This window comes from Bos indicus x Bos taurus, chromosome 1, assembly GCF_003369695.1.
Source record: "Bos indicus x Bos taurus breed Angus x Brahman F1 hybrid chromosome 1, Bos_hybrid_MaternalHap_v2.0, whole genome shotgun sequence".
Classification (NCBI taxonomy): domain Eukaryota; kingdom Metazoa; phylum Chordata; class Mammalia; order Artiodactyla; family Bovidae; genus Bos; species Bos indicus x Bos taurus.
The window spans coordinates 106,377,710-106,391,437 of record NC_040076.1 but is presented as its reverse complement, the minus strand read 5'-3'; the positions used below and the strand labels follow the sequence as shown (position 1 = coordinate 106,391,437).

General features: G+C 34.6%; 1 protein-coding gene across 1 annotated transcript in view; it reads right to left on the bottom strand.

The window, feature by feature from the left end:
* KPNA4 (karyopherin subunit alpha 4) overlaps window positions 1-13,728 on the bottom strand; it is a 62,281-nt gene that overhangs the window by 25,834 nt on the left and 22,719 nt on the right. Inside the window, exons 2-7 of the mRNA XM_027542370.1 lie at window positions 5,651-5,695; window positions 4,724-4,813; window positions 4,591-4,620; window positions 4,441-4,493; window positions 1,378-1,473; window positions 774-859 (exon numbers count right to left, since the gene is read on the bottom strand). Coding sequence (XP_027398171.1) covers window positions 774-859; window positions 1,378-1,473; window positions 4,441-4,493; window positions 4,591-4,620; window positions 4,724-4,813; window positions 5,651-5,695 — 400 coding nt within the window. The remainder of the gene's footprint in view (window positions 1-773; window positions 860-1,377; window positions 1,474-4,440; window positions 4,494-4,590; window positions 4,621-4,723; window positions 4,814-5,650; window positions 5,696-13,728) is intronic.

Sequence of the window (13,728 nt, the reverse complement as noted above, 5' to 3'; positions counted from 1 at the left end):
TTCTCCAGGCAAGAATACTGGAGTGGGTTGCCATTTCCTTTTCCAAGGGATCTTCCCAACCCAGGGATCGAACCTGCGTCTCCTGCATTGGCAGGTGGATTCTTTACCACTGAGCCACCTGGGAAGCCCTTAGACAAGAATACTGCTTATATATTTCAAGGGGATTTTCAAAGTACCTTCTTAAACTTATGAATTTCTTTGTTTAGTGTGTGCTAAGTCACTTCATTCGTGTCCAGCTATCTGCAACCCTACTGACCATAGCCCATCAGGCTCCTCTGTCCATTGAGTTCTCCGGCCAAGAATATTGGAGTGGGTTGTCATTCCCTTCTCCAGGGGATCTTCCCAACCCAGGGATGAAACCTGTGTCTCTACTGTTTCCTGCATTGGTAGGTGGGTTCTTTACCACTAGCACCACCTGGGAAGCAGAATGAAATAATACTCATGGACATCTCAAGTTACAATAACATAACTCAGTGATTATTTCCTACCTACATTTGTTGGAACATAAACAACCAATCCTATAATAACAATGAAAAAAAAATTCAAGCCATTCTCTCAAAGGGCTACTTTATAAAATAGAACATGTCACTCACTGGGATAAGATGATCAAAGTAACATACTTAAGTTGGCTTATTTCAACTGCCTTATGTGTTACTGAATTCAAAGTAATTATTTTATAATTTAATAGCTCTATTCTTTCAGAAAAAGCACTAAGTGTTTTAAATAACATGTTTTTGGAAAATTACAATTTTGTTTCTTAATAACCAACTTACTAGACTGAACTACTGCTTGAGTTTGTTCAGAGGTTCCAGATGCAATGTTTGTCAAAGCCCATGCCGCTTCAAACTGTAAAGAAGGACTACAAAAAAAAAAACAAATTGTTTTAAACAGCAGGCATTTCTACATTGGCCCAAAATATCTACCAACCACTCCTCCCTTCCAGCATTTTAAAAGTATTAAATATTTTGATGTAAAAGATCTATATACCCAGTATTTTTTAACTTCCAATGCCATTTAAAATATCTCTTTGTTATAAAAAGCATATAACCCTCTCAAGGTGTCCTTATTTTTATTAAGAACTCTTTATTAAGATACCTGCACATTACTAACTAAACAGCTTTCTCAAGTAATTATCTGGATAAACTAGACCTTACTAATTTTCAAAGCTTAAAGGCTAACTAAATTCACTTGCAAGTTCCCGTTTGATCTTTATCTTCTCTTAGGGTAAACATATCTTATACTGTTTTTCACGTTGGCTTTTCAACTCCATCTTATAGCCCTTTTTTTTTTTTCGTTGAAGATCTAATTAACTACTAAGAAAATGTTGTCTTCTGCAAAGGACACACCGTAAATTATTTCTTAAAAGAATGTACTTACTTGTCATCTCTTTCAAGACAATGGACTAAAATAGGCAATATTCCAGATTTTATTAAGTCATCAATTGGTGGGTTTCGATCACTGGACAAAAGCTTCCTATAAGAGATATACATACTCCTTATGAAACTTAATGAAACATAATTAAATTCAAATTAATGTTTGATTACAATAACCTGAATATGTGCCACACTCTTCTTGAAAGTTACTTTTAAAATTTATATAATGCAATTTTCTCTATTATAAAAAGATTTATAAATTCACAGAAATTATTACTAATTAGGAAAAATGGTAGACATGAATCATTAGACATGGTTTTAACAACCATAAAGACATGAACACTTTACCACTTCTTTTAAGTTAGGACAAAAGTGTGTAGGATGCTGGTACAAGTTTATAAATGATACCAGTTTCCAATTCTTTATCCTACTCTATACACTAAATTAAAGACCATAAAAGCTCAACCATTCTCAACAACTAAAGGAAATGTTATTCCCATATATAAACCAAGTGATAGCTGCTAATTTACTATCTTATCAATGTAAACTCCTTGACTGAGCTTTGTAACATTCCACAAACTGACTCCATTTTATTTGTCTAACTAATTCTCTGTAATTCAAGGATCAGTTGTCTGTCCCAACATTTCAATCTAATTTGCAGGCCCTTTAAATCCTATTTCCCACACTCGGAACGCTCTCTTTTCTGTCTAGTCAAACTCTATCTATATAACCTGTGTGTGTATGCTTAGTTGCTCAGTTGTGTCTGACTCTTTACAACCCCATGGACTGTAGGCCACCAGGCTCCTCTTGTCCATGGGGAGAGCTCCAGGCAAGAATACTGGAGTGGGTTGCCGTGCCCTCCTTCAGGGGATCTTTCCAGCCCAGGTCTCCTGCACTGTAGGCAGATTCTTGACCGTCTGAGCTGCTCTCTCTAAATTCCAAGAATATTTACATGGCATACAGCCATACTTACTGTTGAGCATCACTATTTTTTATATAGTTTTGCCTTCCCAATTAGCTTCTAAACTTCCTACAGAGCAACAATTATTCCACATGCTTCCTCACAGTATTTTCCATAATATATGGCACAATTCTTTACACAAAATAGGATATAAGCCAGTCTTTAACCCAGTCTTTGTTAATCAAGGTTTCAAATTTGATAAAAGAAAACTTTTTTACTACTTCACTGAGGACATTCTTAAAGAGAAATGATGTTTTTTCTTTGATTGCAAAATGGTATATACCATATATACAATGTATCATTAGTTTGGTGACACTGTTTTGGTTTGTGCTAAGGTGCCAGTAATTTACCCAGCCAATTTTGCAACATCAATGTGAATGCTAACACAATTTTTAAAATGGCAAATAAAGTCTTATTCTTTTTTAGAATTATTGTGAAAATAAAAGCCCCTAAAGTTATCTCAGGATCTCCTAGGGATCCACACACTGTATTTTCAGATACCCTGCCTTAGGACTTTCATTATCTTGCAGAACTCATGTTGAGAAGAGCTGCTCCAATATTTTAATTAACACTGACAATGGTGAGCATAATGTATTAATTTCTTAATCATTCTTCCTATTAACATTAATTTGCTGAGATATGAAGATTTCTGTGACTTTCTTCCTATATTAACAAAGACCTTTCTAATAAGTTCTTTAACCTGTAGAGGACAACACTGTAATCTTATAATTTCCTTATTGGTTCTAGGCCATATACAGTGAATATACAAAAGTAGCAAAGTCTAATAAACATAAAAGGGACTCAAAAGCACTGGATAAGATATTATATGAAGATGTGAAGTCTTTTTCCACTTTAACATTTTATAACAAGTTAATTTCTTGCTTAAGTGTCTCTTTCCTACTGATAATTAGAACATAGGGTATTATTCTTACATATATAAAAAAACAAAGAAACCACTATATTGTACTATGATACAACCATGTCTTCCCCACGCTATTTATTAATACAAATGTCTCAGTAGTTAAGTTTCTCTGGCTTTTCCTTTGAAATATGAGTGCACAGGTTTTACAACAGAAATATGTAAAATGATAAGTAGGAGTTTCTGTAGTCCTAAATCTTAACATCTTGCAGCCTGTACATGCTGTTTAGTTCAGTTCAGTTCAGTCGCTCAGTCGTGTCCGACTTTTTGAGACCCTATGAATTGCAGCACGCCAGGCCTCCCTGTCCATCACCAACTCCTGGAGTTCACTCAAACTCATGTCCATTGAGTTGGTGATGCCATCCAGCCATCTCATCCTCTGTCGTCCCCTTCTCCTCCTGCCCCCAATCCCTCCCAGCATCAGAGTCTTTTCCAATGAGTCAACTCTTCACATGAGGTGGCCAAAGTATTGGAGTTTCAGCTTTCACATCGGTCCTTCCAAAGAAATCCCAGGGCTGATCTCCTTCAGAATGGACTGGTTGGATCTCCTTGCAGTCCAAGGGACTCTCAAGAGTCTTCTCCAACACCACAGTTCAAAAGCATCAATTCTTCAGCATTCAGCTTTCTTCACAGTCCAACTTTCACCCCCATACATGACCACTGGAAAAACCATAGCCTCGTCTAGAAAGACCTTTGTTGGCAAAGTAACGTCTCTGCTTTTCAATATGCTCTCTAGGTTGGTTATAACTTTCCAAGGAGTAAGTGTCTTTTAAAGCTTTAATTCAACTTATCGTTTGATCAATATGAAAATTGTGAGAAGAATCAGCTACCCGAGCAGGAGCTGAAGAATCTGACTTTTAATAAAATTAAACCTATTATTCATTAAAGAATGAAAAGTTTTACAATGTTTTTCTATTAGTCTATAGCAATAACATGTCAAATCAACCTTTCTCCAGTGTTTGCACATTTTAAATGTACATTAAAGTTTCTGGTTCTTAGTGAATTAGAAATTTGCTAATTTTAATATTCTAAATTAGAGAATAATCTTAGAGAATAATTTTTAAAATAAATTCATTAGGTCTATGACTATTTTTTATTGTTTGTCATCAAAGTTAATAAGAAACAGGACTACTATATAGTAAAAACCCAAACCTAAGTTACAAACATTAAATATGTCCTTAACTTACCTAGCAGCTTGAACTGCACTTAATTGAATTCCTTGGTTATCACTTGAAGCATTCTATAAAAAACCAAACAATTTTTGATGCAGATACACAATAATTAGTTGACAAGTACAAGAAATATGAATGAGGGTGGGGGAGGGGAAATCAACTTACTTGAACTATAGCTTCTAGAGAGGTATTTTGCTAGGAAAAAGTTAGAGAAAATTAAGTTAAAAATTCACCTTGTAATTCTGTATTTATGTAAAAATCACATAATTTTTAAATTACCAGAATAACAATAACTTACCACTCTATAATCGCCATCTATGTCAGAGTCTTCACAGATATCTTCATGTGGTACATTCCTCCTCTTTAAGAGATGTTCATCTCTTTTATTCTTAAAAAAATACAACTTCAGTTAAATTTTTAAAAGCTAAGTAGTTTCACATAAAAATTAGACAATCCTGTGCCTACAAAAAAATACAAAGTGACTTTTAAAAGTAAAATGCAAATGCAGACAATTAAACCAAATTGTGAATTAAACAGGTAAGCAACACCTATTTGAGCCCCAAACTCCAAACACTACATTTTTAATGAACTGTGAACAATGTAAAAACAAACTAAAAAAAAAAACAACAAACCTAATTTGATTAAAAAAGATAAGAGTAGAGTTTAAGCCAGGACCAAACAAACATACATATTTATTTAAAAGTACTGAACCATTTTATACATCATCTGGGAGCTTCTCTTTATCACCTAAAAGCAAAGTCAAAGCAAAAGTTGGGCAGTTCAAAAATCAGACAAAAATTAACAATGTCTTACAAAAATTAAGGGTCACTTGAATTTCACTAAAATGTTCAGGATGAATTTTAAAATATATTCTCAACTAACCTACTTTAATACTTGAAAAGTTGATGAAATTTTTAAATACCAAGCTCCTTTTATGGAGTAATTATTGTAAATAGCAGAACTATTTAGTATAACTATGACATACACTTTATATAAACCATTTAAAATTACAGAAGAAAAAACCATCAGATAATATGTTTACCTTTATTTTAGATACTCGACAAAATGCACCTTGCCAACAGTTGTCAAATTTAGTCAATATCTCCATTTTCAAAGAAAAAAGAAATGCTCATTTAAGCACTTGAGATTCATATACATTTGCTAATTTCTCTATATATGGCTGCTGTAATTATACTTGAAAGTACACAATATTAATCAGACTCACCTTTCTTAATTCAACTACAACTTCATTTCGTTGTCTTCTCATAGTCTGAAAGAAATTAAAGAAAATTGTTTTTAAAAAATCACCTCAAATTCCATTACCCAGAGAAAACTGCTATTAACATTTTGATGTACACCCCTAATCTTTTCTTCTAGTCATATATATACATAAAGTCATATTTTACTCCTAATAAAGATTATATGATGATTTCCTATCTTCACTTCATATTCACATTCTTAAATACTGAAAATCTCTTTGAAATTACTACTGGAACTATAATATTGGATATATCATAAAAGTTTAAAACTGTAACATAGGAATTATTAAAAACACAAAGGTACAAAGAATAATCCATAATCTCACTCCTTGTAAGAATTCCCTATTTAAAAAGTAATATATGTACAAGGTTAGTAAACGGAATTGCTTTAAAAAAGGGGGGTGGGGGAGGGGGCGAAAACCTTGCTGATAATTCACAGCCTCTTTCTTTAAAGATAAACATAGCTAGGTTTACTATGATTCTGATACACTTATTCTGTTCTTTACCTTATTTTTATTTATTTTATTTAAAGATCTGGAAGACCTTTCATGATGGTATATGCAGATCTATTTTATTTTTCCTAAGGAGCACATAATTATTCTATCACATACTGTAACCATTCTGTTTTTTAACCTGTTTTTCTCACTTTAAAGTTACCTAACACATGGATACATGGATATATGTAAAACATTCAGACATTCAGAAACGATACCAGTTCATATTATGTACAGGACCACCTCATTCTTTCTAATAACTGCATATGCCAAGACATATTAAGTGGAGCGAGCAATTCATGAAGTAATACTTAGAATGTCTAATAAATACATCAAATGTATCTGAAACCGAAACTTTTAATCTTTAACAAACATATGTTCTACCCCATCTCACATGGTTCATATGAGGGTTAGATTATGAGTTCTTTTACTTAGTATTTTTGTATTTTTATAAGCCTTATGTTACTGTTTTAAAAATTTGCAATATATCCAATATTCCAGGTCTATTAATAATTTCAAAGAGAATTTCAGCAAATGGCAACTCCATCCTTCCAGTTGCACAGATCAAATTATATATTAAAGCCAACCCTAATTCTTCCTTTTCTCTCATATTACACACTTGATTTGTTAGCAAATCATATTGCTTCAATCATCAAAACTTATCTGAAATACAACTACATATGATGATTTCTCTGCCACTCTCTGACCCAACTCACCATTCTCTCTCCACTAGATAACTGCAAAAGCCTCCTAACTTGCATCCCTCTCTCTGTTCTTGCTCTCCATCTTTCTTCCAGTCCATTATTATCACAGCAACCAAAGTAATCCTCATAGGGAGTCTTAATCTTTGTGTGCCATAGACTTGTCAGCCCAGTGCAATCAATGGCCACCTTCTCAGACTGTTGCTGTTACTCATTTGCTAAGTCGTGTCTGACTCTTTATGACCCTATGAACTGTGCCAGGCTTTCTTGTCCTGTATCTCCTGGAGTTTGCTCAAATTCACATCCATTGAGTTGGTGAGGCAATCCAATGAACTCATTCTCTGTTGCCCCCTTCTCCTCCTGCTCTCAATATTTCCCAGCATCAGGGGCTTTTCTTTTGAGTTGGATCTTGGCATCAGGTGGCCAAAGTATAAAAGTTTCAGCATCAGTCCTTCCAATGGATATTCAGGACTGATTTATTTTAGGACTGACAGTCTGATCTCCTTGTAGTCCAAGAGACTTTCAAAAGTCTTTTTCAGCACCACAATTAAAAAGCATCAATTCTTCAGTGCTCAGCCTTCTTTATGGTCTAATAACGCTCACATCCGTACACAACTACTGGAAAAACCACAGCTTTGACTATACAGATCTTTGCTGGCAAAGTGATGTCTTTGGTTTTTAACACACTGTATAGGTTTATCATAGCTTTTCCTCCAAGAAGCAAGTGTCTTTTAATTTCATGGCTGCAGTCACCAGTAATTCTGGAGCCCAAGAAAATAAAATCAGTCACTATTTTCATTGCTTCTTCATCTACTTGCCATGAAGTGATGGGACCGGATGCCATGATCTTAGCTTTTTTCAAAAAGTTAATGTTGAGTTTTCTTTTTTTTTTTTTAATATAAATTTATTTATTTTAATTGGAGGCTAATGTTGAGTTTTAAGCCAGCTACTTCACTCTCCTTTCACCCTTATCAAGAGGCTCTTTAGTTCCTCTTTGCTTCCTGCCATAAGGGTGGTGTCATCTGCATATCTGAGGTTATTGATATTTCTCCCAGCAATCTTGATTCCAGTTTGTGCTTCATCCAGCCCAGCATTTCACATGATGTACTCTGCATAGAAGTTAAATAAGCAGGGTGACAATATACAGCCTTGACATACTCCTTCCCCAATTATGAACCAGTCTGTTGTTCCATGTCCGGTTCTAACTGTTGCTTCTTGACCTGCACACAGGTTTCGCAGGAGGCAGGTCAGGTGATCTGGTATTCCCATTTCACAGTTTGTTGTGATCCACACAGTCAAAGGCTTTTGTGGAGTCAATGAAACAGAAGTAGATGTTTTTCTGGAATTCTCTTGCCTTTTCTATGACCCAATAGACGTTGGCAATTTGATCTCTAGTTCCTCTGCCTTTTCTAAACCCAGCTTGTTCATCTGGAAGTGCTCGATTCATGTACTACTGAAGCCTAGCTTGAAGAATTTTGAGCATTATCTTGCTAACATATAAAGTGAGCGCAATCATACAGTATTGCCCTTCTTTGGGACTGGAATGAAAACTCACATTTTCCAGTCCTGTGGCCACTGCTGAGTTCTCCAAATTTGCTGACATACTGAGTGCAGCATGTCATTAAATCATCTTTTAAGATGTTAAAATAGCTCAACTGGAATTCCATCACCTCCACTAGCTTTGTAGAAATGCTTCCTAAGGTTCATTTGACTTCCCACTCCAGGATGTCTGGCTCCAGATGAGTGACAACACCATTTTGATTATATGCGTCACTAAGACCTTTTTTTGTATAGTTCTTCTGTGTATTCTTGCCATCTCTTCTTAATCTCTTCTCCCGTTCTCCTTTATTGCGCTCATCTTTGCATGAAAATGTTCCCTTGGTAACTCCAATTTTCTTGAAGAGATCTCTAGCCTTTCCTTTTCTATTGTTTTCCTCTATTTCTTTGCACTGTTCACTTAAGGCTTTCTTATCCCTCCCTGCTATTCTCTGGAACTCAGACAGTGGTTTTAAATATAGAAATAAAATATGGACTATTACCAAAAAAGCCAATTAAATGTATTGTTCCCAAAATATAGAAAACATGAAACAACAAACTGTAATACATATGCTTCATTGTCATATTAAATGGAACCTAGCAGTTCCATAATAATTACTATACTTTCAAAGTAATGATGACCATGAATGGTATTTCAGGATATCTTGCAACAAAACTGATTTTTATAGGCAGTAACAAAAATCACAGGTAACTTTAATAAATACGGAGGTTTATTGGCTACATTATTAACTGAAGGAAATACTCTTTCAGCTAGAAGTTAGTGAAAACAAGGATGCAATTATTTTTTTTCTAAGTTCCCAGGTTTTCTTGAATTCTACCCATAGTCTTCATGGGAAGACTCAGTAAAGAAACCCTTTCTAAAAAGTCAATCAGATCATTTTACTCCCCTCTTCAAAACCACCCAATGGTTTTCCACTTTGGAGTAAATGCCAAGTCACTGCAATGGCTTCAGTATTCCCATCTCATCCCCTCCCTGGTTACCACCTCCTAGATCTCAATTCCTATGATTCTCTCCATCCATTCTGCTGTATCCTCACTAACTTTACTATTCCTCTAACACACTGGAAATTCTCTCTTCAAGGCATTTTCTAACATACCATATAGCAACTACTAAGAAAATGGACTCTAGAAATAAACTGATTTGGTTTAATTTTCAGCCATAATAATTGTTACCATGCCCCAGTTTCCTCATCTATACAATGGGGATTAATAAAACAAAAAACAAAAAACCACCCATGGGCTTCCATGGTAGCTCAGTGGTACAGAACCCACCTGCCAATGCAGGAGACGAGGGTTCAATCCCTGGGTCGGGAAGATTCCTGGGAGAAGGAAATGGCAATCTGCTCTAGTATTCTTGCTTATGGAATCTCATGGACAGAGGAGCCTGGCAGGCTACAGTGCATGGGGTTGCAAAAGAGTTGGACATGACTTAGTAACTGAAGAACAATAACAAAAGTACCTGTATCATAGGATTACTGTAAGGATTAAACAAACACATACAAAGTACATAAAATTTCTGGCACATAGTGCACATGTTAAGGTATTTATTATTGCTATTGTTATATCCTCAGGCTGTAATGCTCTTCCCTCAATATCTGCAGTGTTCACTCATCTTCGAGTGTTTCAAATGTCACCTCCATGATGAGGTCTTCCTTTTCCTAACTATCCAGCAACTATACATCTGGGTACTGGGCTTCTCTAATTTTTCTCCATAGCCCTTACAACATTTTAATATACTATGTAAAACTTTATTTGCTTATTGTTCCCTTCCTCCATTAGAATATACACTAGTTCTATATATAAGGAATAACATGAGGAATAAATATTATTCCTTCTCAAAATGTACTGATCTTAAATGTGTGGAAATCTTTACCTCAATTTTTGACCAAATCAATTTATCCCATCTTTGTTTAAGTGATCATTTGAGCTTTGGTAAAGCTATGGAATTTAAAAATATGACAACTAAAAATACTAGTAAGTATTAGTATTGTATAGTACGCTGCAAATGAGTAAAAACAATTAGCCAAATATTATAGTAAGACTTTCAATATTCACCACGGTTCAATCATTACAGCCTTCAGAGGTAAGAAGAAAAAATCTTTCTTTCTTTTTGCAAATAAGGGAACTGAGGCTTAGAAACGTCAAATTACTTGACCAAGGCTACATGGCTAGAAGTGTGACACCCAGGATTACAATTGAGAGCGTGTGTGCATGTTTAGTCGCTCAACTGTGTCTCTTTCTGACCCATGGGCTTTAGCCCGCGAGGCTCCTCTGTCTATGTGATTCTCCAGGCAAGAATACTGGAGTGGGTAGTCATTTCTTTCTCCAGGGGATCTTCCTGACCCAGGGATAGAACCCACATTTCCTGCATTTCAAGCAGTAAAGGATTCTTTACTGTCTGAGCCACCAGGGAGGCCCAGAATTCAGAGTTTCATACATAGCCAATTAACCACTAAGTGATACTGTCTCCCACAAGTCAAATGGAGTTCAAGCCAGTTTTTAGAGCCAATGGTTCATTCTAAAGCAGAAGCACCACTATCAAGACAATGGGCTTTTCACTGTATCACAATACTAAAACAATAAACAACTCAAGTAAACAGTAACAAAAAACAATGTCCTATGTCTCACACACAGAAAATAAAACCTGCAAAATGTACTAAGGTTTGTCTAGTAAAAGGCAGACTTCTGAGGGACAGAGATGATTTCTAGTCTGGTTTCTCATCCCATTTAAAGAAGTGGGATTAACGTATAATCAACAGGCTGTAACTTCTTTTTAATAAAGCAAGCTATTAATAAATCCTAAACAACTGCTATATATACACAAAATTTCCCCATTTTAATTTATCTTATTTATTAAATTTAGAGTTTCTGATAATTTGAACCACTACAAAAGGATTTATCAAACTAATTTAGACTACAGTTATGACATAAGCTTTGGGCTATTACTAGCCATAAAAACATACAAAACAAGAAAAGTGACAATCGTTTTTATAATAAAGCAAAAAAGATTTTTTTATTTAAGAGAATGATTGAGGTAAAGAGACAACTGAATAAAATAGTAGAAAGACATCCCATGCACCAGCCTGGTAGCATTTACTGGTTTTTTTTGTTTTTTTTTTTTAATTGCAAAAAACCAAATGTCTTAAAAGTATTAGATATTTAGATATTTTCAAATCACAATCCCATCTCAAATCAAGGATTTTTTTCCCCTGAGGTCTCATGAAAGGGATACATAAGGTTTCTTTTTCTAAATTTTAACTTATTCTAAAGAGCAGTTTTTTACACACTACATGCAAACACAATAGTTATGGAGTCACATGATTTACACTGATGCAGTAAGCTGTCAATCAGAATTCCAAAAGGCTGCCAAACTGGCCAAAGGCTTATTTATAGGCCAAAGACTATCTAAAGGACAAAGGCTGTAGAGGGCGCCTCCCTCCATCTCTCCTCCCCCAATAAAGAGTAGATAGAGTTCAGGCTGATCTGATCACCCAGAATTTCTGTATTTCTTCGCTTGTAATACAGCTTCAAAGTTTTAAATTCAGGCAAAAGGGGACAAGAAATCGCCAAAAATTCAAACAAGTGAATCTTACAGAACACAGAACTTCCATTTAGAAGGAATGTGGTTCTTAAAATTAACAAATAATTACTGTATGTCCATTCGGTTCTGCTCTAATGGGGTGTAGGGTATAGTATTTTCTTTCTTAATTTATGGCTATTTAATTTCTAAGTCACCTTTATCAATGTACAGTTTTCTTTAAAAACTATTAATCTAAAATATGGTAATATAACAACATACAGTATGAAACTTAAATGTTTAAAGAAAATTCTAAAGTTAGTCATTCAAGAGATAAGGAATTTAATACTTTGACTTTATGTCATCTAGCCTGTCATTTTTACCCTAGAAGTATTGATAATTAGGTAATAGCACAAAAAAGAAAAAGAAGAAAAAATCTTATTTTGTGAAGAGATGAAATATATTTTAAAACGGGATTGTAGTAGTCAGCACAACTCTGAAAATCTGCTAAAAATAATTAAATTGTACACCTAAAATGGATGAGGTTTATGCAAGGTAAGCTATATCCCAGTAGTTTTTAAAAAGTTAAACACACACATATCCTTCCCACAACATAGATTCTACTGTATTACCACTTTAAGCCTGCTAAAAAGCATACACTCAACCATCCAAATATTTATTAATCACCTATATGCCAAGCACTAGAAATACAAAGATGGACTGGACATAGCATATCCATGGCCTTAAGCTAGTACTCTTATGGCAGAGAAATATAATTTAATAAAATAAGGTCTAACATTTAGCAAACATTGGGTGCCAAACACCATTCCAAACAGGTTACTTGACTTTATTTATTTAAATATATGCAATGTGTTATAACATGCAAACTGATCTTAGCAGCAGGGAGACTATGTAATAAAGATGAAATATAAGCTGAATCTTTAAGATTGAATTGAAATCTGGTTAGAGACAGGCATTCCAGGTAGAAAATACAGCATATACAAAAACAGAGATGCATAAAAGATGTCATGTGTAGGATCTGTTGAAGAACATGAGAAGCCGGGAACAGAAAGGTAGGCAAGAAGTCAAATTAGTCATGACATGAAAAGCTGACCTACACAACATTTCAGGGAAAAGTGAGTTACTAGTGTTTTCAACCTCAATAGCCATCACATCCTAAACATACTCGGTAAGGACAACAGCTCTTTAACCCAATAAATGCAGTAAATTGAATGTGAAAGATAAAATAACTATAAAAAATCTGTCTTCCGTTCTTTACCTATTTTTCCTCCTCTCACTTCCACCTGTTGATCTCTGCAGCAGCAGTCATTATGGTGCTTATTTATTTGCTAGCAAATAAATTTCAACTCCACATTTCAACTTTACAATAAAAGTTAAATGCTTAACACTAAATGCTTGCTCTAACTGTGGACTTACTTCTCAGTGATAAATAATAGGAGCAGTATGAGAGAAAAGTTCTAATTAGCACTACTAGTGATAGGTAAAAGTCTTCACAAGCAGAATCAAGTTCTTATCTCTGCCAAGCATAAAGATGAATGCAGATTCAGTACAAGAGAAGTTTAAGAGTAAATTCACAGTAGGAGGCCACATGAAACCTTGGCAAGCTTTTGAAGCAGTTTTAAGAAACAATTCTAACCTACAGATACTATACTTTAAAATGATACATATCTAAATTATAAGCATTGAAATTTATTAGTACATGAATGTAAATTTTTTTAAAAAATCACAAAAATGTAAGTAACCATTAACACTTG